Genomic DNA, 27,137 nt, shown 5'->3' with positions numbered 1-27,137 from the left:
CAGAAATCTGCCTGCCTCTGCCTCCCAAGTTCTGGGATTAAAGGCATGCGCTGCCACTGCCTGAATTTAAAATTTTTTAAATTTATTTTTGACAGTTTCATATGTATATATTTTGATTATCTTTACCATCACCCTCTCTTATCCCCCTTACATTCCTGCCAAACCCTTTCTTCCCTGCAATACGTTACCTTTCTTATCTATTCATCCCTCCCTCCCTCCCTCCCTCCCTCCTTCCCATTCCCTGGGTAGTTAGGGTTGCTTCCATGCTTATACAGACAGGGAGGGCAGCACTGATGTAACTGTCCCATACAAGTAAGTAACTTATTGGTGTATGAACAGCTTCCAGGGTTACTCCACTGAAGAAAGTGACTCTCCGTCTGCTTAGCAGCTGCCAGTTACCAGTAGCTCCTCTTCTGGGAATAGTGGAGCTTCATGATCTCACCAGGATCCATGATGGGAATTTTTTTATTATTATTATTCATTTAGAGAAAGGGTGTGTGTGTGTGTGTGTGTGTGTGTGTGCATGCGGTCGAGCGTACGTGCGTGCTATGGTATGCATGTGGGGATCAGAGGGGACACTTGTGGAGTTGGTTTTCTCTTGCTAGTGAGGTTCAAATCCTGGTCATCAGGCTAATGTGGCAAGCACTCTCCCTTGGGCACTGTGATGGGATGTTGGTGGGCCCAGTCTAGTGCAGCCACCCAGTGTCTATAGTTCATGAGATCCTGATGACCATGTTGTGTACAGTTTCATAGCCCCATCCTCATCCTCTGGCTCTTAACCGATTTTCTGCTCCTGCCATGTGCTCTCAGCCTCAGAGGGGGAGATTATGAATGTTCTGCTTAAGGCCAAGCACTCGCCACGCATTTATTCCCATATTTTCCCAGTTAGGAGTGTGCCTTAGTTGACACCACTGAAAAAAGAAACATCTCTGTCCAAGGCAGAGATAACTCATTTATGAGTATAACAGATTTAAAAGGCAGTTTGACATGTTCACTTAGCAAAACCCCAGTAAGCTCCCTCCTAAGTCTCATGGCCTCTGCAGCCTGAGGCTTTGACAACAGCAATGCTCCCCGCCCCACCCACAAACAAGTTATAGTACCAGACATGAATTCCTTCATGTAGAGTGAGTCCAGATCCAGTCAGGGTGTAGGTGATTAGCCCATCACAGTCAGGCCACCACTGCATCAGGGGCACATTGCCTGGCAGTGAGATACTGTGTAGCATGCAGAGTCCCCAGTGGGGTAAGGCAGAGATGAGTCCCATCCCACAACCAGATGTCTGTGGAACAACTTGCACTGCTAGAAAAACTAGCGAGCTAGGCGATATTTCTTGATATCTCTGTGTCCTGTGACCAAAATGTTTTCAGTAGTAGTGTCTCTCTGAGTTATGGTGTGTAGCCAAGAACAATGATTATTTGTATTCAATAATAACTCAAATAATATATTATTTGAAAGTTTCCTGAAACTTCTGAACAATAGGTCATACATAGGGAGGTATCCCACACAGAATGGGCTTTTTAAACAATGTAGTCTGCACTGAGATTTACTGAGTAAAGAAAAGAAAAAAATCCTTTACAACAAGCAAGTTGTTAAGAAAGTGCTGCAGGTTATACCTCCCCTCTAGACGAGCTCAGTTACCATGTTCCTGTAGAATGTTCTTGTCCAAAAAGGTCATATTCTTTGTAAAGGATGTAAGCTTTTAAGAGATTGGGCAGCGGAAGAAACGACATGAAGACAGGGCAGCGCAAACGTAACCGTCCCATACACTTCCGGATCCTAAGGCGGCACAAATGTTGTAGAGAACGGGGATTGGCTAGGACAGAAACAAAGGATTTCTTTGGTTTTTTGTTTGTTTGTTTGTTTGTTTTTTTGTTTTTTTTTTGGGGGGGGGTGACCCAAGGGTTTAGTTGGCAAATGTATTTGATATCTGTGTTTACAAGGTTTATATTTGGCATCCCTGTCTGTAGGGAAACAGCAGTTTGGTCTTCATCATGGCCTTCTATGTAGACAGTTTCAGAACTACATCAACTGTGAGTCTGGCTTGTGAGACGCAAGTCCTTCAAGTTCTTAAATAATGGCTCCCCCATCCAGTCTCTTGGGATTGGTTAAAAGCTCAAAGATCACCCCAGGAGAAATGAGATATAAGAAAAACAATTTGATCTAAGTGAATAAATCCTTATAGAAGAGTATCATTTTAGTATGATACCAGGTTAGAACTTAGCATTCCCTCTTGCTCTTGCTATATGTAACTTACAGTTCCTGGGTGCAAATTGTTCCGTAACCATAGGTTAAGTGGATTAGGGAAACAGGTGTTACCTATCTACAAAGTCTTTAGATTTCATTTGCAGGGAAGTGATGATAAGCGCACAGTAATTGTGATTATGAATAGCACCATTTTAAAGGAATGATATTTTTCTATTCTCTTTTAGGTCAACCTTTTAATCAGAAGTGTTATAAAAATAAAATAAAAACACACTTAGTGTTTTGGTAAGAATTTTCTATGAGGACAGTACTCACTCAAGATAAAATGTATTTCTGGCCAGAGCCTTTGTTTTTCCAGCACAGCTTTCAATTTTGAACAGATTTGAACTTGATCAACATAATCAAGCATCACACGGACAACTTTCCCAGAGAGATGCTGTAGCCATGACAAAGTTATGACTTCACAGAACTGTGAGGAAAATAAGGAGAAAAATGAAAATCAGCACTGAGCACTGTGGTTGAGCAGAGTAACGAAGAGTGTAAATTGTCATGAGCTGAGCTCTGTCACCTTATTTCAGTGTGGCCTCAGAACCTCACATGAGGCAGTGAGTGGCAGATTGTTCTGTACGTTTGTCATTTTGGATTGTTGCAACCAAGATTGCCTTGCCACGAGCTGTGACCTTTTGGCAGCTCTAGCCATCAGATGTGAGTGGGAGTCTGAGTAGCTACCCAAATACCCTTAAAAAAGCAAGGCCGGGCAGCCATCTGAGCAGCTGGGATGTGGGAGTGTGTTTCTCCTGGTAAAGATGACACTATGACACTGTCTGCCTGAACGATTACTTACTTCTGGTACTATGGGAGAAGAGAATGAGGTACTTTACCTTAAAAAAACCCAAACATTTGTTTATGTACGTGCATGTGTGCGTTGATGCGTGTGCGTGGTTACAGGGTTATCTCCTTCCATTGTGGCTTCTAGGGATCAGACTCGGGTCATTAGGCACCTTGGTGAGACATCACCTATTTTTGTTTTTTGAGATAGAATCTTATTGTGTGGCCTCAAGTAATGGCTCCTGAGTAGCTAGGCTACATATATGCCTTCCTGCCCAGATGCCACTTTATTAAAGCATTTATTATTTTTTTGCATTTTCTATTATTTTTAACCCCGATGCTTGAACAATGACAATTTCTGTCTTTAAATAATTTATGAGCCTTTAGAAAAAAATGCCCAAATGAGAATCGAAGTCATACTTTATGAACTGTTTAGAAAATAATACCAGATGGTGTATGTTTAAATGCCAAATCAGTGCACAAAGTAACTCCTAGCCCGATTACCTAAAATAAAACCTTTCACTTAATCAAACTGTGTCAAAGTCTCCCATTCATCATCCTGTTTTCAAATGTTGATAATATAAATTCAGGTATTTAAAACATCTTATTATGTGACAAGCACAGACCTAAAAGCCCATGAACAAATGACCAGGAGCTGATGCTCATATATCTGTGAGGAGGCAAAAGAACTAATCTCCACAATAAAAGAGTGATTGGGAGAGGGATGTCAGGGAAGGGCCTCTGGGAGAGGACACTTGGAGTAAGACCTGGGAAATAGAAGAAGCCATTAAAAAGCCCTGGAAAAAGTTGAAGGTGAGGGAGATGCAGAGGAGGTAAGGCAAAGTGAAGAGGTGCTGTGGGGCCTCTGCTCCTCAGAAGGATGGCCAGAGGAATGGGGATCAGATCTGAGAGCTAGAAGAGATAATGAAAGAAACCCAGTGATCACAGGTATGGAGAACTTAGACACATTTTAGCTAAATAAATCATTTAAAGAAAAAGTAGCCAGAATGCAAGGCTATCCATTCTTTAAAAGCTTGCTTTTGGGTTGAATGAGTGAAACATCCTCATAGTTATGACTGAAGTCACTTTCTCCCCTGAATTGTACTTCTTACATCTTCCCACTGTTGGGTTTAGTTATTTTATGGTATCAGAATCTTCCAGACACGAGCTTTTCTAAGGGCACATCATGCTGATCGTTACAGTTCTAAGGCTACAAGATAATAAATGCTTAGGGAATATTGCCAGTACTGTAGGCTTACCATAGTGTCTTTAATAACTGTAGATGTCCAGCCTTCAAAAGTACAAAACCGATGAACCCTTTCTCCATGAGGACAGTCAAAACATCGCTCAATGTCATAGCCATAATTCAGCAGCATCCTGAGCATGACTTCATCTTTCAATGTGTATTGTAGTGCTGATGGGAAATGCAAAGGGTTAACGCGGCAGAAGTAGTTGACATTGGCCCCATGCCTCAGTAACAGACTTATGAGCTCATAGTTGCCCATCCTAAGAGCTATCTGTAGGCAGTTGACTGGGTCTTGATTAGGTAGAGCTCCAGCACTGAGAAGCAGCTTAACTGAAGAGAGGTCACCGTTTGAAACAGCAAAATACAAGGCTGACTTCCGTTGATCGTCATAATGTTTACGGACTCTCTGATCCAGCATGAAATTCACATCAAATCCAGCCCGAATGAGAAGCTCCAGGCATTGGGGGTGCGCCCCAGCTGCTGCGCAGTGAACGGGACTGATCCCACTCTTCTTGATGGCTGCGATGTCTGTGACTGGGACCAATACCTTTAGAGCTCTGAGGAAGAATTTCAAAGTGCACTTTAGGTTGTTACAGGGCAGAATTATCCTGCTTATGGTTCTGTTATCCCTACACTGAGTGCTATGTTAATCAGACAGTATTTAAGACCCCTAACAGAAGTGGGAGTTCCTTCATTAAGAAACTCAGATTCAAGAAAAATTTAGAAAAACCACTCTTTTAGGTTAAAAACTGAATTAGCTGCAGTCATCTGAGACCCAAAGCTTTCTATATTTCCAAATAAAAACAAAACAAAAAATCCTAGTTACTACGATTTCCTGTTATTTGCAATTACAGAACTGAACTTACAGGAAATGGCCTTTGTCAGCTGCCACGTGAATGGGCAGGTGGCCTGAACTCTTAGGAATGTTGGCATCAGCTCCGTACTCTAGCAACAGACTCACAGATTCTGGATTCCCTCCTCTAACAGCTTCAAGTAAAACAGAGGAAGAGTCAGAGGCCTGACTGTGAACGTCGGCTCCTGGAAAGAAGAGATATCATTAGGCAAAGATTCTTTTCACTCTATCACTCAAGTTATCTTAATGTCTGCTGAAAGCAGTTAGGGGCTGGAGAGAGGGCTCAGCAGTTAAGAGCAATTGTTGCTCTTCCAGAGGACCAGGGTTTGGTTCCCAGCCGCCACATGGTAGTTCACAACCATCAGTAACTCAATCTGCCCTCAACTTTACCTAGGAGGAATTAGGGTCTTTTACTATGAACAGTCTCTAATAACTTAAAAATTACAAATGCCCCCTTTCATCAAAATACTGTTAAAAGACATGGCAAATATATAGTTGCTTCTCAATGCCGCTCTCCATGCAAGTGAGTTATGGGTTAGGGTAACTTTTATAAGACAGCCTAGAAAGAAAGCTGCCTTTTACCAAATATTTCTACTGGAGTTCCAAGTGCCAAATGACATACTAAACTACACTGAAAGCCAACAGAACCGTTATTTAGAAACTACTTTTATCCCATGGTTTTCTTCCCCAACTAGTTTATATAGATAACACTTGAAAAAGGGAGCACATATTTTATATCATCTTTGATTCTTAGTGCTTTACTATAACAGGTGCTAATTGTTTTATTTTTATATTTATTTATGCATATGAGTGTTCTTCTGCATGTATATGCATCTCATGCATGTATGGTGCTCATAGCGGTCTGCAGAGGGCATCGAGTCCCCTGAAACTGTAGTTACTGATGGTTGTGACTGGGAACCAAATCCTGGTCCTCTGGAAGAGCAACAATTGCTTGTAACTGCCGAACTGTCTGTTCAGCCCCTAACTTTGATAGCTACAAGGACAAGTGTACCCATGTTTGTAGGGAAAGTGCTCTTTAGATCTAGGGCAGAAACTGGGAGGGGAGCTGGGAGGTGAAGAAAAGAAAGAAGTCTACATCAATGTTAGACATCTCAGTGAAGCCGAGCACATCTGAGCATCTTCATATCTCAATGGAAGGATGTGCCTTTAGTATAGAACAGACTCCTTATCACAAGGGCCGCACAAGACCCACATTCCTAGAATGCACTGAGCAATCTAATAAATGGTTTTTGGTGTTAACTATGTCCCAGTCCCTTTATCTGTGTAAAAATTTCTAAACTTGGGACGAGAGAGAGAAAGAGAGAGAGAGAGAGAGAGAGAGAGAGAGAGCGCAGTGGTTAAAAGTGTTTGCTGCTCTTCTAGAAGACTGGAATTCAGTTTCCAGTACCAGGTTGGGTGGCTCACAACCACTTTTAATTCTAGTTGTGGGGGCCCAGCACTGTCTTTCTAGCCTTCTTTGAGGCTTATGGCATATACACACATAAAGACATATGTAATTAAAAAGAAATTCTTAGCCAGGCATTGGGAGGTGGAGACATGTGGATCTCTGGATTTGGGTCCAACCTGGTCTATATGGCAAGCTCCTGGACAGCAAGAGCTACATAAAGAGATTCTGTCTCAAAATCAAAGATAAACAAAAGTAAAGAATTTCTAAACTTCAGCACCAACCTCAGAAGTAGGTTCTGATATTCTCGGTTTTCAGGGTTAACTTCCCCAAAGGCACACAGCTAATAGACAAGAAAGGCAATTAAGACTTGTGTGCACTTCTCCAGACCCAAGGTTACTTTTGTTTATTTGTTTTTTGGTTTTTTTGAGACACGTTTTTTTCTGCGTAATAGCCCTGGCTGTCCTGGAACTAGCTCTTTAGACAAGGCCGGCCTCGAACTCACAGAGATCTGCCTACCTCTGCCTCCCAAGTGCTGGAATTAAAGGTGAGGGCCACCACACCACGCAGCTGCCGTGACCACACAGGGTAGCAAAACAATGTGATTTAGAGTCACATGTGACTTCAAATCCTGGCTCACTGGCAAATGAGCGCTCGACCTGCTCGACCAGCGAATGCTAGTTCGCCTGAAGAGTAAAAGACTTAAGATCTGTTGTTTTCCCTCCATCTCTGAGCTTAAATCAGTGATCTCAAGCAAAGGATGACTCTTAGGCTAGGGATGCAGTTTATTATTAGAGTTCTTGCCTAGACTACAGAAGACGTTTGCTTAAACCCCAACAAAACACAAGAGAGAGACACAGACGTAGAGACAGACCGGACTGCTTTCCTCAAAGACGACAGAGCTCGTGTTTACTTTCTCATTTTCTAGTGAATAACTTTAGATGTCTCTTGGATCACATGTATCAGGCATCATGCTAAAATTCAACAGCATTTGTTGGAGATCTGCTTCCTATATAGAAAAGAAGTAAGTGTACAAAGTACAGGGCTGATCTGTAAGGGACTCTGTCAGGTATTGCAGGCCTAGACCACACATTACTAAAAAAAGAAAGCTCCAGGACATAAGGAGAAGAAGATAATTACATTGTTGGGTTTTTATTAAATCTGGATACAAGCTAAGCTCATTTGAAAAAAAAAAAAAGCTATAGATGCACTGTATCATTGGACACATTAATGATGATCTCAGTGATCCTACACTGTTTGAGCTAAGTGTCCACACTAGTTAAAGCACAATCTAGAACTGTAATCATTATAACACAGTGCTGCAGTAAGAGAGAGGGTGTACTGGAAGAAGTGCTGCACCTGGCACTTTAAAAAAATTAAACCAAAATGGAGGAATGTTAACATTTCCTCTAGGCTCTGCCAAAAGAGAGGGAGGAAGGGAGGGAATGAGAGATAGGGAGGGAGAGACAGAGAGACAGAGAGACAGAGAGATCTTAAAATCAATAATAAGAATTCCCCTAGAGACCTTGGGCCTGAACTCCGTAGCCAGTCCCACAACACCGAGAGGAAACTCCACTCCCTGGTGCTCTAACACACCCAGGATCATAGAATAAGAGGTGAGGAGGACACAATATCTGCCCTAACACCAGAAGAAACTGGGGCCAGCCAGACCTGGGCACCCAGGAACTCTGCCCGACCAGTGGCACGAGTTCCTTCTGGTCTGGCAGGTGCCCTGAGTAGACCTTGGGCATGAACTCTGAAGCCAGTCCCACAACACCCAGAGAAAGATACATTTCCAAGCACTCTAACACACCCAGGACCACAGGATCCCAGGATCCCAGGAATCCAGTGGCAGTTTGACTCCCAGGAGCTTGGTCACACCAAGATCTCAGGATCACAGAGACAGCTGGACTCTGAGGAGTTCTGACACAACCAGGATCACAAGAAGGACAGGCTCCAGTCAGATATAGGGAGGGCAGGTAGCACTAGAGATAATCAGATGGTGGGAGGCAAGCATAAGAACATAAGCAACAGAAACCAAGGTTACTTGGCATCATCAAAACTCAATTCTCCACCATAGCAAGTCCTGGATACACCATCACACTGGAAAAGCAATATTTGTATCTAAAATCATTTCTCATGATGGTGATAGAAGACTTTAAGAGAGACATAAATAAAGAAGTACAGGAGAACACAGGTAAACAGGTAAAAAACCCTAAAGAGGAAACACAAAAATCCCTTAAAGAATTAGAGGAAAACACAATTAAACAGGTAAAAGAAATGAACAAAACCATCCAAGATCTAAAAATGGAACTAGAAACAATAAAGAAATCACAAAGGGAGACAACCCTGGAGTTAGAAAACCTGGGAAAGAGATCAGGAGTCATAGATGCAAGGGTCACCAACAGAATACAAGAGACAGAAGAGAGAATCTCAGGTGCAGAAGATACCATAGAAAAGATTGACACAACCATCAAAGAAAATGCAAAAAAGCAAAAAGCTCCTAACCCAAAACATCCAGGAAATTCAGGACACAATGAGAAGACCAAACCTAAGGATAATAGGAATAGCAGAGAGCAAAGATTCCCAACTTAAAGGGCCAGTAAATATCTTCAACAAAATTATAGAAGAAAACTTCCCCAACATAAAAAGAGAGGCCCATGAACATACAAGAAGCCTACAGAACTCCAACTAGACTGGACCAGAAAAGAAATTCCTTCTGTCACATAATAATCAAACCACCAAATGCACTAAGCAAAGAAAGAATATTAAAAGCAGTAAGGGGAAAAGGTCAAGTAACATACAAAGGCAGAACTAATAGAATTACACCAGACTTCTCACCACAGACTATGAAAGCTAGAAGATCCTGGGCAGATGTCATACAGACCCTAAGAGAACACAAATGCCAGCTCAGGCAACTATACCCAGCAAAACTCTCAATTACAACAGACAGAGAAACCAAGATATTCCATGACAATACCAAATTTACACAATATCTTTCCATAAATCCAACCCTACAAAGGATAATAGATGGAAAACACCAACACAAGGAGGAAAACTACACCCTAGAAAAAGCAAGAAAGTAATCTTGCAACAAACCCAAAAGAAGATAGCCATACAAACATAGAATTACTTCTAACAACAAAAATAATAAGAAGTAACAATCACTTTTCCTTAAAATCTCTTAACATCAATGGACTCAATTCCCCCCAAAAGACATAGACTAACAGATTAGATATAAAAACATGACCCAGCATTTTGCTGCATACAGGAAATGCACCTCAGTGACAAAGACAGACTGCTTGTGGACGTTGTACATCGTGGTGCGCACTAGGCTCCGCACCACGATGTACAACGTCCACAAGCAGAGGAAAAAATCTACCAAGAAGAACTCTCAATTCTGAACAGCTATGCTCCAAATGGAAGGGCACCTACATTCATAAAAGAAACTTCACTAAAGCTCAAAGCACACATCACACCACACACAATAATAGTAGGAAACTTCAACACCCCACTCTCAGCAATTAACAGATCATGGAAACAGAAACTAAACAGAGACACAGTGAAATTAACAGAAGTTATGAACCAAATGGATCTAACAGATGTTTATAGAACATTTCATCCTAAAGCAAAAGAATATACCTTCTTCTCANCATCTCACAGTACCTTCTCCAAAGCTGACCATTTAATTGGTCGCAAAACAGGCCTCAACAGATAAGAAGAGTGAAACAATCCCATACACCCTATCGGATCACCATGGCCTAAGGCTGGTCTTAAATACCAACAAACACTTGAAAACACACATACACATGAAAGCTGAACAACGCTCTACTCAATGATAACTTGGTCAAGGAAGAAATAAAGAAAGAAATTAAAGGCTTTTTAGAATTTAATGAAAATGAAGACAGATCATACCAAAACTTATGGGACACAATGAAAACAGTGGTAGGAAGAAAATTCATAGCTCTAAGTGCCTCCAAAAAGAAACTGGAGAGAGCTTACACTAGCAACTTAACAGTATATCTGAAAACTGAAGAACAAAAGGAAGCCAATATACCCAAGAGGAGCAGATGGCAGGAAATAATCAAACCAAATAGAAACAAAAAGAACTATACAAAGAATCAACAAACCAGGAGTTGGTTCTTTGAGAAAATCAACAAGATAGATAAACCCTTAGCCAGACTAACCAGAGGGCACAGAGAGAGTATCCTAATTAATAAAATCAGAAATGAAAAGGGAGACATAACAACGAAGTGTATCTTAAAATACCTGTTCTGTTTGTTGAATATCAATAGTTGAAAATATTAAAATCATGTTCTAAAAAAAAAAAAAAAAGAATCCCCCTAGAGCCCCACCCTTGGATCTCAGTACCCCTGTAACCAACCCTCAGGTACACCTTGCCTTTCTGCAGTAATAGTTGCATGATCTCAGTGTGTCCACCTTGAGCAGCGAGGGCAAGGGGCGTGAATCCGTAGGAGCTCCGTGCATCTGGGTATGCTCCGGAAGTCAGCATCAGTTTTACCATGTCCAGTCTGCCTAGCTTGGCAGCTTCATGGAGAGCTGTCCTTTCATTGGCACATCGGAGATTGACATCTGCTCCGTGGATGGTCAGCAAGGTGGCCATGTCGTAGGAGTCTTTCAGAACAGCTGGGGGATTGTGAGGTGGACGTTATGTGGTTTTTGGGTTTTTGAGACTTGATTTCTAGACCTGGCTGGCCTCAAACTCACAGAGATCCACCTGCCTCTGCCTCCCAAGTTCTGGTATAAGGCATGTACCACTACCACAGTTACCTGGCCTGCCCCTCAGTGTCCTAAGGAACTCTCTGCCTCTCCCCATGCTCCAGCATTCTGTGTTTAGGAGGCACATTTTAAAATGACACATACGCAAAGTGATGTTAACAGTCTTACAGCAGTGGGATGTTTGATTTCTATAAGCTGTGAGTACAACCATCTATGGGGCGGTTACATGATTGAGACAAAGTTCTTTATTTCTCAAGAAAATAGTAGCTTAGTGGAGAGGCTCACAAGTGCCACTCGTCCCTACGACCCTTAGGCAGTTAACGGTTTCTGGAGGATAGAGAGATGTTTCTTCACTAGTAAGTTGTCCACACTCCAGTAAACATCCTCTCGCCCATGTTTCTTTAAGCAACCCTAATTAAATTCATTGGGTCATCAAAAACAAGGACAGGAAGTGGGGGTATCTGAAAAGAGGGAGAGGATTGGAGGAGTGGGGCAAGAGAGGGTGAGTGGGGGAATGAACAGGACAGAAATACATTAGACACACATGAAAAAGTCCTAACGAGGTGTATGTACAAAATAACCCTGAGTCCACCCCGTATAGATCCTTCACACAGTATAAAGCCTTCCACTGTGCAGGAATGTTACAGGGGTAACCAGTGTTATGTGTAAATAATCGATGACAACCTTTTAAAATTATTTTTAAGAATGAAAGCAAAGAGGACAGTGAGGGAGCCTGGGCACTTGCTGCATCCTACCCCTGGGCCATGCATGGCAGCAGGGGGGAATCAATTACTGCAGGTTGTCATATGACCTCCACGTGTGAATCATGGCACGTGTAACCACCATCCCCCCCCCACAATGAGTAAATAAATGTAAAAATATTATAAAAAGGAAAAGGAGTGAATGTGAATCATCTCAAACGCTTCTGAAGGACAGAGCTGCTAAGGCAAGCCTACACTTGACATTGCTGTGTATTAAATTTGCTCCTTCACCTGTGACGTGGAGTCATGGTGACAAGGGTTATTTTCATGTTAATTCTATTTTTGGAGTTGTTTCTCTAAACCATCTTTTATATATGTTTTAATGAAAGTCTAAATGAGTCTTAAGACACTGGTAGCTGCTGAGAAGGAAGACCCTAACAGCAACAGAGCCCATCTCAGCAAATGGATGGGTGACCACGATGGAATTACATATGCGTAGGGAATGGCGAGCTCACAAGAAGTGAGGGTTTGGACCTGGTTTCCAAAGTGTGCTGTACAGAATACACCCTGTATTAGGGATGAAAACGACTATGCAGTCAGCAACGACCAAAAGAAACAAAATGGGTGGAGGCCTGGACATGCGCAGCACCAGAGTCAGAGAGAGTGAAGAGAAGGCGGAGTTCCTGAGAGGAACTGGCTTCCTGCTATCATTGTGAGAGTCCTCAGAGTTTAATGTGTGCTTGTTTTTTTTTGTTGTTTTTTTTTTTTAATTTATTTATTTATTATATGTAAGTACACTGTAGCTGTCTTTAGACACTCCAGAAGAGGGAGTCAGATCTTGTTATAGATGGTTATGAGCCACCATGTGGTTGCTGGGATTTGAACTCCGGACCTTCGGAAGAGCAGTCGGGTGCTCTTACCCACTGAGCCATCTCACCAGCCCCTAATGTGTGCTTGTTTTGACCATGAGACTTTCACACACATTTATTACACAGACACCCAAGGGTAGACCTGCCTCGCGGTCCTTGTACATCCCGTGGGTACTGCTCTGTAGCTGAACATGGCCTTCCCAGAAGAGGCTTTGGGCTCAGTGTTGGTTTTCTCTGAATGGAAAGACTCAGAGCCCAGCGCGACAGTGGGCAGCTCTGTGATGATAAGAACTACATGTGTGCTGGGTTAAAGGGCCATATTAGAATTCTCTACCTTTCCCAACTATCTTTGTTCTTAGAGAATTTTTCTGTCTAAAATTTTTCTTCCTTGGGACAGGTTTTCAAAATCCAGGCTAGCTTTTAACTCACTATGTGACCCAGATTGGCCTCAAAGTCAAGAGTGCTTGGTTATAAATGAAAGTCACCACTCCCAGCTATCTACAAGCCAGAGAGCAGGGTTCTGTGTCTGATCAGTGGGGGCCAAATTGTCAGTGTCCTAACAAAAAAATGTGGGCATGGAGGGGACTGAGACTCTTCGTCAAAGACAATCTGTGCATTTACCTGTAAGAAGAGGAGAATTGCCTTCAGAAGTCTTAGCGTTTGGATTGCAGCCTTTGAGAAGGAGAAAGTGGGCATTTTCCAGGAGGTTATTGCTGACAGCCAAAAAGAGTGCCGTTTCACCATTGTGGGTGGCTCGTTCCCACGTACTGGGTTCAGAAGCTGAAATAAATTCATCACACCATGCGGGTTAAGACACAGAAATAAACTTATTCCTCAGAAGCATCCATTGGGGTGAAAAGGAGTTTACCGTTCAGGGTTATTTCTAAGATGTTCTTGTTTAACTGCACTGCTGCCTTATGCAGAGGAAGCCAGCCATTTCCATTGGTTTCATCGAAGGCTGGATGGTATTTGGCAAAGTGTGCCAATGCATCTTCCTTACCTAGTAACAAGGAAAATAGGAGATTCACATTTGGCGCGCAGAGGAGCCCACACTGCTCGTGAAGCCTACTGCCGTAAGCCAGTGTGTAAGAGCAGAATCCGAGTGCAAGGTTCAACGTCAAAGGACAGGCACTGAGGCTTCGCACCCAGCGTTCCTCACCACCCAAGCCCAGGGGCACCCCTAGTTCTGTCTACACAGGAACTCTGGCATTCTTTGATAAGTTACGCTGAAAAGACCACTTCAGGCTCTGGATCCCCCAAATGCCCAGTCTGCAGTAGATCCTGTTTCCTCGCTTTTGCAAGGAAATACCACCACTCCCGTGCTACACTGCACCGCATCGGGGAACAGGAAGAGTACTTAACTGTCTCGATTGCTTCAACTATCTTCTTATACTCATCACTTGGGAAGGAATGGAATCTGCACGGGGGAAAAAAAAAGGCAATTATAAATCTAATGTTTCTGATTGAAACCCAAGGCAGCTGCAGGCACTCAGGGGTGAGCTCCAGTGCGAGGCAACCAGGGAGGCCTAATAAAGTCACTTGCTACAAAGGTGGGAGCAGCTTAGCGTTAGTGCTCTTGCCTACCATGCACAACACCTTGGGTTTGATCCCCAGTGCACACACTCACATGCCTGTGTACACACACGCTCTTGGGGTGAAAGAGCGAGAGCGAGAGCGAGAGCGAGAGAGAGAGAGAGAGAGAGAGAGAGAGAGAGAGAGAGAGAGAGAGAGAATCCCATTTGTAAAATGTAGTGTTGTTCCTCAACACATTATAGGTTCCATACCTGCCATCCCTTATTGGGAGGCAAGGAAACAAGTTTACATGGATGCCTAGAACACCGCATATGCCATCAATAAATGTTGGAGAGCTGACTCAAACCTGTCTGAAATTGAAATATCATTGTACAATATGGAAAAACTGATAACTACTCTGTAGTGGCTATTCCTGGTTGTCAACTTGACTATATTTGAAATGAACTACAATCCAGAATTGGAAGGCTCACCAGTGACCCTAATCTAGAGGCTGGGAGATAGAAGTTTCTGATCTGGATCTTGGTATGGAGATCTTGAGACACAGTGGTGATGAATCCAGAAGATTAAGACAGGGAGAGCTCTGAGTTCAAGGTCATCTGGGATTAAAGGTGTGGTGGCACACACCTTTAATCTGGGCTACACCTTCTGCTGGAGACCATATAAAGACATTGGAAGAAGGGAGTCGGGCTCTCGCTCTTCTGCCTTCTTGCCGTGTGGGACTAAGCACTGATAGACCCTTGGACTTCCATTCACAGCTACTACTGAATCATTGTTGGGAACTGGACTGCAGACTGTAAGTCATCAATAAATTCCTTTACTATATAGAGACTATCCGTAAATTCTGTGACTCTAGAGAACCCTGACTAATACATACTCTATGATTTACAAAAAAAAAAATATTGCTGAAAACATACATTCACCAGAGTATGAACTTTAAAATGTCCCCAGAATCGGAATTCTCTCTCAGGAAACAGTGACAGCTTAAATTATACTTTTGTAAAAACACCTAAACATTAAAGCTTTGTATATGAAAATTTAAATGTTGAGATGGGGCCTCACTGTGTAGTCCAGGGCTGCTTCATTTTCCTGCCTCATTTCTGTCTCTGAAGGGACCGTTGGCATGTACCGCTGTGCCTGCCATATATGAATCCTAGATTATTTTCTCTGATTACTCAATGAGTTTAGGCTGGAGAGAATGAATTTTCTTAGACACTGTCTTGTTCACAATGTGGCCAGTAGATTCTCTTTAACATTTAAGACTGTAGTAATGGGTTTGGTGCTGTGTTAGTGTCCATATGCTCTATAAGAAACTACCACAGTCTTACTGACTTACAGAAGCACTAATCCTCTACCTTACAATTCGTTGGTTCTGGATTCTCCTTTGTGTGTGTGTGTGTGTGTATGTGTGTGTGTGTGTGTGTGTGTTCACATGTGTGCATGGATATTCTGTGCAGGAAGACCAGAGGTCAGCATCTGGTGACTTCCTTCACTGATTCTCCATGTTTTTTATGAGATCTCATCAGTTCAGTTGGATTGTGTTGGCTGGCCAATAAGCTTAGGTACCAAGCACTGAGGTTACAGACATACACCACCATGTCTTGCATTTCTGTGGGTGCTGGGGATACAAACTCAGGATCTCATGTTTGTACAGCAAACAATTTACCCAACCCCCACTCTAGATTTCTTTCTTTTTCTTTTTCTTTTCTTTCTTTTTTTTTTTTTTTTTTGGTAAAGATTTACTTATTTTATGTAAATGAGTCCACTGTTGCTGTCTTCAGACATACCAGAAGAGGGCATCAGATCCCATTACGGATGGTTGTTGCAAGCAACCATGTGGTTGCTGGGAATTGAACTCTGGACCTCTGGAAGAGCAGTCAGTGCTCTTAACCGCTGAGCCATCTCTCCAGCTCCCCTACTCTAGATTTCTAACACCAACAAGTGCCTGACCCAACCAGCAATCTTTCCTAGGAATCGTATAAATCTTGAAGTTTAATAAATGAAATTTATGTAATGACTACTGTCTCAATTTCTGGTCCTGCAGAGACTGGGTTCATTCCTTCCTTCTGGTTTAAGCAACATCTGATTTCTCACCCAGATGTTACCCTCCAGCAACTCTTCTCTTCTTTAAAGATTGATTTTTATTTATTATCTATACAGTATTCTGCCTGCATGTATGCCTGCAGTGCAGAAGAGGGAATCACATCCCAGTATAGATGGTTGTGAGCCACCATGTGGTTGCTGGGAACTGAACTCAGGGCCTCTTAACCGCTGAACCAACTCTCCACCCCCCTTACTAATTCTTAATTTTCTCCTAGTTTTTTTTTTTCTTTTTTTCTTCTTCTGTGCATTTGGGCATCATATCTTATACATACTTAAGTTACAGTTATCCTCTGGGAAATGTAGCTCAGTGGTACAGTGTATGGCTTGCATTTATGTGGCCTTGGGTTCAGTTTCAACCACTACTGAAAAAGAAAAGGAAGACAACTCCCATCTTCCCGTCTGACTTTCCCTCCTGTTCTTGTGACACGAAGATCACGATTCCTCTCAACGGCTGAATAGGTCGTAATGCTCGCTGCCAACGAGACAGACATTACCTCTCCTCTCCCGGAGTGTGCTGAGTTATCCCTGGCTTGTAAACGTCCAGCAGACTCTGTTGGATGATGACCTGGGTGTCAAAGTCAGCATCTGCATCCTCGTCACTGCTGGGGTGATCCATACGGAGCTTGGATGGGTTGACTTTCAAGTCAGAAGGAATTAAAATATTTTTCCAGTTGTGAAAAGGCCTTTTCAACTGCTTAAAAATACAGACGGCGTTTAGAAGACTGGAAACTTGATAGGATTGACAAATGAAGAAAACACAAATTTTTAAAACAAAAGATACATTTAAAAATTCCCCAATGATTTTAAGAGTTTCTAGATTGCCATAGAGTCAGCATAAATGAGAAGTTTCTGTGAATAGACATTTATTTAAAGCTTATTCAAGAAAATCTTCCTTTCATATGAGACTTAGGTTATAAATTGTTGCCAATGATATTCCACAGGTTAATGTCTAAAATATATAAAGAACTACAAAAATTAAATACCCAACCCCTCAAATGATCTATCTAATAAGTGGCCAATGAAGTGTACAGACAGTCCTCGAAAGGAGAATTTAAAATGGCCAGTACAGTGGTTACATCGTGCACAGGTGCCAGGCAGACTTCTGGAGGGAGAAGACATCAAAACCTCATCCAGCGCAGGATGCTGCACATCACAGGGACAGCGCATTTAGGAAGATGTTCCCAGCAGTTCCAGAACTGACTGCTCTCTGATTGGCTGTGATGCCTGAGCCGCAGAAAGGAATTCATGCTTGGTGCTGTCGTTTTTTTGGATATCCTGCTTGAGGCCACAGGTCACCAGGTCCTTGGAGGGAACCTACTGTCGCTGTTTTACTAAACTGACACGCTGTCAAACTGCTTTCTAAACATGTCTGTAGTCATAGATTTCTGCTGCTCTAATCTTGGCCACAGAAGCTCCTATTTGCAGTGAGTGATTGGTTAATACGGAGCCTCGTAAATGATTTAAGTGTGGAGTATAAGTAATTGTGAGTGCTCAGCTATGGGTGGGTCAGACGTCAACATTCCCCTTTCAAGGAACACTGAGGAAGAAGGGGCAGAGAGGATGTAAGAGCTGGCAGATGAGGAGGAGGAGGGTTGTAAGTGACTTTTGGATACAGTATGGTGGTTGCACACATCAGTGCACATCAGCATAAGACCTACATAAAATGAAACCAGTCTAAATGCCAGCATAGGTACAGGAGAGGCCCTGTGAGCTCCTGCATCTAGCTGAGGAAGAGAAAGTTACTCTCTTTTAGGGATGTTGTTTCTGATAGATTGCTCACGCTCCAGGGGACGGCCCACAGCCATAGACATAGGTTGGCAGGTCTGACTGGGCTTGGGTGGAGTTGATAGCAATAACTAGAGATGAAACCTCTGGGAAAGGAGACAGAGGAGGAGGTACTAGAAGGGATTGACGTAGTCATAGATGGATATCACGGTAGCTTGTATAAATTTTAAAGAATATTTGAATATGTTTCATTAAAAATATGAAAAATTTAAAGAATAAGTAAAAATATAACAAACCGAAAACCAACCAAGTAAAAATGGTTGGTTAATATCAACTTCCTTAGCCGTTAGGGAAATGCAAATTAAAACTGCTTTGTGGGGCTGAGGAGATGGGGCTGAGTTAGCATACAAACATGGACCTAAGTTTGCATCCCAGCACCCATATAAAAAGCCGTGTGTAGCAGCATACATCTCCAACCATAGCATCCAGGGAACAGGGCTAGAGATAGCTGGATTCCTGGAACTTCCTAGTCAGCCAGTCTAAATTGGTGAGCACGGGGTTCAGTGAGGGACCTGGTATCAAAAAAACAAGATGGGGTAGATCTCCATGATCGCCAAACGAACACAGGCTATTGCTTGTTCACTCAAGGTAACCCTAAGAGAAGACTTTCACTGCAGTAAAAAACAAAACAAAACAAACAAACAATAACAAAAAACACCAACAGAAAAATCTATCTCAAACCGACTAGTAACATTCATCCTTGCTGGCTAGCTTTCATAGTGCCACATGCAAGAATTCACAGCAGCTATAGTCACCTGCAAGCAACGGCACAAGATCAAACCCACCAGATTCCATCATAGGTGGACCTGGTGATTTCTAGGCCCCATCCCTCACTGCAGAAAGATTGCTGATATTTTCTAGGGGAGTAGAAATTGTTTTTTTTTTTTTTTTAAAGATGTGACTACTGATAGGATTCCTATGCTCGAGTGGATGGTCTCACCCCACCCCAAACACACACACACACACACACACACACACACACACACACACATGGACAGCACTAACTGCACTTGGCATGGGTTTGGCATGAAGCTGGAAGGAGAACATGTTGGGGGGGAATAAACCACCATTTCTCATCATACGCACCTATAAAAATGCCAATTATAAAGAAAATTTAAAAATAAGGTGGGGCACAACAGAGGAGTGTATAGACACATACCCCACATCAGTCTCTTCCTTTTACACACGCACTCGCACGCGCGCGCACACACACACACACACACATGTACACATACACACACATGCGTGTGTGCACTCACAGGCTATATACATAAAAGTAGAAAGGGAACCACAGAAGAAATGGTCTTAGAGGAGGAAGGAGGGGAGAGAAGAGAGCGATGGGATACATATATGAAAGTCAAAAGCAGAATTACACAGGGAAGGAATGGGCTCGGCCAGAGAGGTGGGGGACAGAGTATAATGACACACACCTACGAAAATGCCATACTAAAATCCATTTGCCTGATAACTTCAAAATGTAAAGCAAAGATGTATGTAAATAATGTAAAATAACAAACAAACAAAACCCCCATAATGTAAATAAATAGTTAAATGAAATTTTAAAGAGATTTTTAAAAAAACCTAGGTCATTTTTGCAATATTGAAAGTGTTTATTATTGATTTAATTGAGACACAGCTGATGAGTTTTTATCAATGATTATAGCACCCAAAAGATGATTTTTCCTGTACATAGTAAGTGGTGACTAAAATTGTTTTATCTAATAAACACTGACAACAACCGTGCTATGGGACGAAATATACTACACAGAATAGGGCCAGCAGCAGTTAAAACAGCCAGCGTGTTAGGCAAGTCTAAATGATTTATAAAGAACATTACCGTTTTGATATACAATAGGCTCCAAAGACTAATTTTTACCTTTTTCATATCCTCTAGGGCTGCTCTGAAGTTTCCATGTTGCAGGGCTATCTGGCTCTCCACTCCCCTCTGGTGACCATTATAAATAGCTTTACTATAAATACTTGATCATAAGACAGTCTGGCAAGTTCTCCTTGTTTTTCACATGTGGGTTTGGAAATATGACCTCTTTTCTTCATGGCTAGGTTCATCAAATTTAAAAGGTTTCATCCTCGTTGGGAAATAGAAAGTATTTGCTGGTTGTTGACCATGAAAAAGAATTCATGTTCTTTAGACTTAGGGACAAAGCCACTGGAAAACAGAATTTCTTAATTAAGAGGAACCAACAATTTTGCTCTGATGGCATTATCAAAAGTGACTTAACGCCTAATCCTAGTAGCACTGGCCCGTAACCCCAGCTACTGGGAAGGCTGAGGCTAGAAGAACTCTAGTTAAAGACCTGTCTGGGATATAGGGTGAGTTCATAGCTCGCCTGGGTAACTTAGTGAGACCCTTTCTCAAAATAAAGAGTGGGCAGGAGCTATATTGCTCAGTGGCAGGGTGCTTGCCCAGCATGCCTGTTCCACAGAGTCACAGTGTAGCCACACCTACGTATTCCCTGAGCTGTACAGCTCAGCCTTAAGCACCTTTGGAATCCTAAGGAAGGGACCACACATAACAGAACTTACGTTTAAGTGTGTGTGTGTGTGTGTGTCTAGGTGTTGTACTCATGCGTGTACAACCTGTGGAGGCCTGACATCGACCATAAAGTGTTATGCCTTGGAAGCCACCCACCTTTTCAAAGGTTTCTATTTTATGTGTATGTGCCTGCATGTATGACTGACTGTACTGTGTGCATGTAGGTTCCCTTGGAGGCCAGAAGAGGGTGATGGACTGCTGCCCGGCCCACTTCTCCCTCTTCGAGTAGCCAGCTGGACTGGAGGAAGTTTAGCCAGGCTGGGTGGATGCAATGCAGCCCCTTGGTAGGAGGCGAGTACTTGGAAAAGAATAAACATACCCAGGACCAGCTTCAGGGGTTTGTTTATTGGGGGTGGGAGGTATTTACGCCTCTGAGGAGGTGGCCAGGATCTCTGGGGCAATGTCTGTGTGGCCCTGAAAAATTGACTAGGACAGGGGTGTTGGAAGCTGCTTCATCTGCATACGCAGGGGTTAGGGGAGCTAAGGGGTAAAAACTTCATAAGGTCAAACAAAGAGTTAGGCCTGATAACTGTCAGGGTGATAAATTAGGGTTAATGATGGGGGAGCCGGCTTTCTGGTGCCAGGTTGGGAAAGGGAAGTGTCTTAGTCAGGGTTTCTATTCCTGCACAAACATCATGACCAAGAAGCAAGTTGAGGAGGAAAGGGTTTATTCAGCTTACATTTCCATACTGCTGCCACCAAAAGAGGCAGGACTGGAACTCAAGCAGGTCAGAAAGCAGGAGCTGATGCAGAAGCCATGGAGGGATGTTCNTTACTGGCTTGCTTCCCCTGGCTTGCTCAGCNTGCTCTCTTATAGAANCCAAGACTACCAGCCCAGAGATGGCCCCACCCACAAGGGGCCTCTCCCCCTTGATCACTAATTGAGAAAATGCCCCACAGCTGGATCTCATGGGGGCACTTCCCCAACTAAATCGCCTTTCTCTGTGATAACTCCAGCTGTGTCGAGTTGACACAAAACTAGCCAGTACAGGAAGGAAGCCAATAGCTGCCATCCTCACCTGAGGCATCCTTGGTTGAAGCTCTCCTCAAGTTCTTCTACTTTAATCCTGGGCTCTTAAGGTCCCACAGTGGACGCCCTGGAACTGGAGTTCCTGGTGGTTGTGAGGCACCTGATGTGAGCACTGAGCACTGAACCCAGTTCCTCTGCAAGCCAGGAAACACTGTTAACCGCTGAGCCTCATTTCCAGCCTCCTTCTTCCCTGAGACTTAGGGCTCGCTGACAGGCTAGCCAGAGACTTCTCCACCTTCCCTAGCCCTGGAAGTGCATCGTGCATGTCACTACAGTCATAGTTTTAAAAACTTGAAAAAATGTTTCAAATGATGTGTATATTTGTTCATCTCTGTGTGGGCTTCTGCACATGAGTGAGTGGCCCACAAAAGCAAGAGGAGGGTATTGGAGCCCTTGGGTCTGGAGGTACAGGCAGTCCTGCGCCACCCGAGGTGGGTGCTGGGAATTGATCTCAGGTCTTCTGCAGAGCAGTAAGAGCTTATTGCTGAATCGTCTCTCCAGCACCCGATATAGCGTTTGGGTAATGTTCTGGGGACTGAACTCAGGTTCTCATGCCTGAATGACAAGTGCGTTACCAACAGAGTGATGGCCCTAGCTTCGCAGTGTAATACAATTTTGACTACATTTTTATTTTGCTGAAATATTTATAAATTCTCAGTGTATGTTATTATTATCAGTACACACTAAGTAATAAGAGCATCAAGTATCAACAATAACAAAGGAAAGATGGAGTTACCGAGATGGCTCAGAGGGTAAAGGGGCTTGGTGTGCAAACTTGATGACCTGAGTTCCAGTCCCCAGGAGGAAGTGGAGTATCAGCTCCAAAAGGCTGTTTTCTGATATACACACACACTGTGGCATGCACACCCGCCCACGTCTCTGTCTTTGTCTCTCCTTCTCTTCCTCCTTTTTTCCTCCCTCCCTCCCCCTCTCTTTCTCTAAACACACAGATGCACACACACACACTGTGGCATGCACACCCACCCATGTCTCTGTCTTTGTCTCTCCTCTTCCTCCCTTTTTCCTCCTCCCTCCCCCTCTCTTTCTCTAAACACACACACACACACACACACACACACACACACACACACAATATTACTAGTAATAAAACAAAATGGAAAATTTGCAAATAGTTGGAACACTTGACATTTCTAATGAAAATCGAAATGCCAAGAGGATTGACGCTGCGGTAGCCATGGGAACTGCACTAACCACCAGTCCTCTTTGCCCTGCTGTAGCCATGGGAACTGCACTAACCGCCAGTCCTCTTTGCCTGTCGCTTCACTTCCTTGACAGTCACAGGGTACTTGGAGAAATTGAAATACTATCTTAGAAGTACAAGATACAGGTTGTGGCTCTTTGCCTTAGCACTTTCCTCTCCATGCTTTTAAGTGTTTGAGTGTCCATGCATAGCAACTTCAGGTAGCTGAGACGAACGTCCCTAAGGACTGGAGGTGAAGATGGACAGCCTTAGTGAAGGATACCTTCTAATATAAACCTAATTACACCCACCGAATGTCCAAATCTTTCTATGTGTTTTATCAAGCTTTAAGAAACTAAATGAAATCTGTAAAGATTTTCATATGATTCAGAGCAATACTTTGTTTTATATTCTCTCTGAATGTATCCAGCTAAACTCACACAGAAATATGGTTATAGCACTTTTCTAATCTCGGGAGGGGAGGGGAGGGGAGCGTCAGACCGAATGCAGCAAAGGCAGGTTCAAAGAATGACACCACAATATTCAATTGGGGAAGTTTTTTTAGTAGGTGAAAAATTTAAAAATGATCAGACATTTTCTCAACTCGTCCGACTTAGTTATCCAACTGACAGAGCAAAGCCACCCCACGCTTGACCCAGTGTTGAGTGGGCTGGTCTGTCTTCAACAGCATTGCAATGACAAAGTTGGTTGAGTGTCCTGTAGTGGAAAGAGTCCCCTTACGCTCGCTCGTCTTGTAGAGGGGACAGATATAGGCGTCTGACTTCCCAATCTCAGTCTTTAGATCTTGAAAAAGGGAAAGAAAAGCAGCATTCATTAAGGAAAGAGGGAACAGCCTGCTCCTAAAAGAACAACTGTTGACCTTATAATAGAATGGCCAAGAGCTTCAGTGTGGTATTTGGAAGATTTAAATATAAATATAAACAGTCGGTATATTCAGGCAAGCACTTTCATATGGTACATGAGTCTAGGCCTAGAAATGAGGAGTTGACTGTAAAGTTCTGTTCTCTTATGGGACTGGAGAGATGGCTCAGTGGTTAAGACACTGCCTGCTGTTCCAGAGATGCCAGTTCACTTTCCAGTACCTACATCTGGCACCTCACAACTTTCTATAACTCTAGGTCCAGGAGCTACACTGCCCTTTTCTGACTTCCACAGGCACTGCAAACATATAGCACACACATTAAAAAAATAAAACTCTTTAAAATAATTGTGTATAAGTATCTTTGTGTGGGGATGGGTGTATGTGAAGATAAGTTCAGTTTCCCACAGAGCCCAGACAAGGACACTGGATCTCCTGTAAGTGGAGTTACAGGCAGTTGTAAGCCACCAGACATGGGTGCAGGGGAGACAATTTGGGTCCTCTGGAAGAGCAGCACGTACTCTTAACTGCTGAGCCATCTCTTCAGCCCCATAAAAATAAATCTTTAAAACACAGTTTTGATCTCTTAGCAGGCATGAAAAACCTCTGGAGAGTATACGGAGGGGAGGGAAATGGGACAAACTGGAGAAGTAAATATAGTGTGATAGAAGAGATTTAGAGAGGAACTCCTTAGAACTCTAACAGGTCACTTTAGAGCTGCACTGGGCATCTTGAATTACAAATGAAGCAAATGCCAAGAAGTCCAGTGTCCATGCAGGTGTAAAGCCAGCACTACCTGCCAGCCAGCTTTAACATGTCAACTAGAAGAAGCACCTTACTAATAAGGAAAATATACCAACTCCTGCAAACTCACAACATACCCTATGTACAACTCCCAGAAGCCAGATCTAAGGTGTTAGGAGTTTTTCTAAATGAAAGCCGCCCTTGTCATGGTTGAATCCCATTAATAGGAAAGATGTTTCATAGGTTGGATGGTAACTATAGGTAATTTGAATATGTTTATCCATTGTTATTTAAGAATAAGAAATCTGAGTGTAACTCAGTGGTAGAGCACTTGCCTCTTATGTGTGAGGTGCTAGGTCTGGCCATAGCATTTCAAAAAGGGAACACTAAAAATAACTTTTAAAAGTTAGAAGAATGAATGCTCCTTATTATTGTTGTTATTAAATCACTTTTACTAAAACAGTGACAGGCCTTTAATCTCAGCACTTGGGAGGCAGAGTCAGACAGATCTCTGAGTTCGAGGCCAGCCTCGTCTACAGAGCAAGTTCAAGGGCAGTCAGGGCTACACAGAGAATCCCTATCTCAAAAACCCAAGCTAAACCAACAAAACAGACAAATTAAAACAAAAACAAAAACAAAAAAAACAGAGCAAGCAAAGTGGCATCTTAAGAAGATGGCTAGTTCTTACTTTATGTCTTACGTGTGTGTGTGTGTGTGTGTGTGTGTGTGTGTGCGTGTGTGTGTGTGTCTATGTGTATGGGTGCTGTGTGTACTTGTGCCTACTAAGACGAGAATAGGGTGGTAGATCACCTCAGCTAGAGCTATCAGCAGGTCGGAAGAGAATCTCAGAGCCCCTAGAGCTAAGAGTTACAAGCTGTCAGACAAGCTGGGTGCAGGAAACTGAACTGTACCCTCTGGAAAAATGGCAAGCACTCTTAACTGCTGAACCATTTCCCCAGCCCTTAAAAAGCATATCTTATATCAGCTAAGAGCATAAAGAAACAGAGTGATGGTTCCAGAATAATATAAATGCCACAAAATATTTACAGCACAGATATTCCATCTTTTATAAATAAAAAACTAAAGTAAATCCTAAAAGGTTTGAGCAAAAAAATTATTAAGGGGAACAATTAATATCTGCCATTATTCTCTGTAAAAACTCAAATGTACTTTGTTACATACTTACTTGGTTTTATCCATATGATGGGCATCAGGTCAAACAAAAGTTTGGGATGTTGTTCAGCAAGCAATCCACTGCAAAGAGAAATTGATGGACATTATTAGTTACTTCTGAAATCTGCTCATTAGAACAAGATTGCCAATGGGACACTGGACTTTAATATAAGAGAGGACCAGAGATACAGAGGAAAGATTAGACAGAGAGAGAGAGAGAGAGAGAGAGAGAGAGAGAGAGAGAGAGAGAGAAAGAGAAAGAAGAAGAAGAAGAAGAAGAAGAAGAAGAAGAAGAAGAGGAAGAGGAAGAGGAAGAGGAAGAGGAGGAGGAAGAGGAAGAGGAAGAGGAGGAGGAAGAGGAGGAGTAGGAAGAGGTGGAGGAGGAAGAGGAGGAGGAGGAAGAGGAGGAGGAAGAGGAAGAGGAGGAGGAGGAAGAGGAGGAGGAAGAGGAAGAGGAGGAGGAGGAAGAAGAAGAGGGAAAGGGAGGAGGAAGCAAAATGAAGAGCTGAGAGAAAGCCCTGAAGATGATGGAAAGAGTCAACTAGTAGAGAAGTCTCAACGCCTGCAAGCGTTTATGCCGGTGAAGCGGACACTGTGCTAACGTAGTCTACCCTCAGCACGACCGTGTCCATTCCCGATCCACAGACAGAGTGGGGCTTCAAGGACTCTGAATAATCTTTTAGAGTTCCTGACAGGGTCAAGATTCAACTGTAAGCTGGGCATGGTGACTCACCCCTGTAAGCTCAGTACCAGAGAGGCTGAGCCAGGAGGACAACCGAGTCCGAGTTAGCTCTTGGCTATAGAGTGAGACAAACAAGATAAAAACAAAACAAAATAAAGTTAAAAAATAGGTTTGTCTCTCTAGAGACTCTGTTTTCTTTTCAATATGCTGAATCTGTCGTTGTTGTTGTTGTTGTTGTTGTTAGAAAGGAAGGAAAACAAAACAGTGAGAAGGCAAAGAAGATTGCAATAAACTGATGAGGTGGTAAGACCAACCATGGGGCTGCACTCCAGCAGGACAGTGCTTAAGAGGATGAGGCAGGGGAATACTGAATTCAAGGTCAGGCCAGACTGGGCTATACTTCTGTGGGGAACATAACTCAATAGCAGTGTTTGCCCAGCATGAGTGAGACCCTGGGTTTAAGTTCCAGAACACACACACACACACACACACACAGAGAGAGAGAGAGAGAGAGAGGCCAAAAAGCCAGGAGACCAACACATACAATCTGAGTTGCAGAAATCCTACCACAGTACTCTTAATTTCTTTAGGTTCTCTCTGTTGACATCCAG

At 42.9% G+C, this 27,137-nt stretch overlaps 2 protein-coding genes across 4 annotated transcripts in view; both read right to left on the bottom strand.

The window, feature by feature from the left end:
- Positions 1–257: 257 nt before the first annotated feature.
- Positions 258–20,193, bottom strand: Asb14 (ankyrin repeat and SOCS box containing 14). Of its 3 annotated transcripts, XM_029541321.1 has the most exons (10): positions 20,139–20,193; positions 16,972–17,171; positions 14,173–14,261; positions 13,713–13,844; positions 13,466–13,624; positions 10,936–11,181; positions 5,143–5,314; positions 4,290–4,833; positions 2,518–2,671; positions 258–1,813 (listed from the first exon to the last, which is right to left on the bottom strand). In XM_029541321.1, the coding sequence occupies exons 1-10, from the start codon at positions 20,145–20,147 to the stop codon at positions 1,635–1,637; spliced, it is 1,884 nt and encodes a 627-aa protein (XP_029397181.1). In that variant the 5' UTR covers positions 20,148–20,193; the 3' UTR covers positions 258–1,634. The 3 variants fall into 3 exon arrangements, with proteins under 3 accessions (XP_029397181.1, XP_029397179.1, XP_029397180.1); XM_029541319.1 differs by lacking the exons at positions 13,713–13,844; positions 14,173–14,261; positions 16,972–17,171; positions 20,139–20,193 and having other exon boundaries at positions 10,975–11,181; positions 13,466–13,548; XM_029541320.1 differs by lacking the exons at positions 13,713–13,844; positions 14,173–14,261; positions 16,972–17,171; positions 20,139–20,193 and having other exon boundaries at positions 5,143–5,263; positions 10,975–11,181; positions 13,466–13,548.
- Positions 20,194–23,660: 3,467 nt separating this feature from the next.
- Dnah12 (dynein axonemal heavy chain 12) overlaps positions 23,661–27,137 on the bottom strand; it is a 171,786-nt gene continuing 168,309 nt past the window's right edge. The window contains exons 72-73 of the mRNA XM_029541695.1: positions 25,858–25,925; positions 23,661–23,851 (exon numbers count right to left, since the gene is read on the bottom strand). Coding sequence (XP_029397555.1) covers positions 23,661–23,851; positions 25,858–25,925 — 259 coding nt within the window. The remainder of the gene's footprint in view (positions 23,852–25,857; positions 25,926–27,137) is intronic.

This window comes from Mus pahari, chromosome 8 (assembly GCF_900095145.1).
Source record: "Mus pahari chromosome 8, PAHARI_EIJ_v1.1, whole genome shotgun sequence".
NCBI classification, from domain to species: domain Eukaryota; kingdom Metazoa; phylum Chordata; class Mammalia; order Rodentia; family Muridae; genus Mus; species Mus pahari.
Note: the sequence above shows the minus strand (reverse complement) of the source record. Positions and strands in the feature narration are given on the sequence as shown.

Excerpts from the sequence above, each read along its gene's own strand:
- Asb14 (XM_029541321.1), bottom strand. Across the intron at positions 2,672-4,289 it reads CAGTTATTAAAGACACTATG|TTCTGTGAAGTCATAACTTT; the intron begins GTAAGCCTACAG and ends TTTTCCTCACAG. Across the intron at positions 1,814-2,517 it reads AGAAATACATTTTATCTTGA|CCAATCCCCGTTCTCTACAA; the intron begins GTGAGTACTGTC and ends TTTCTGTCCTAG.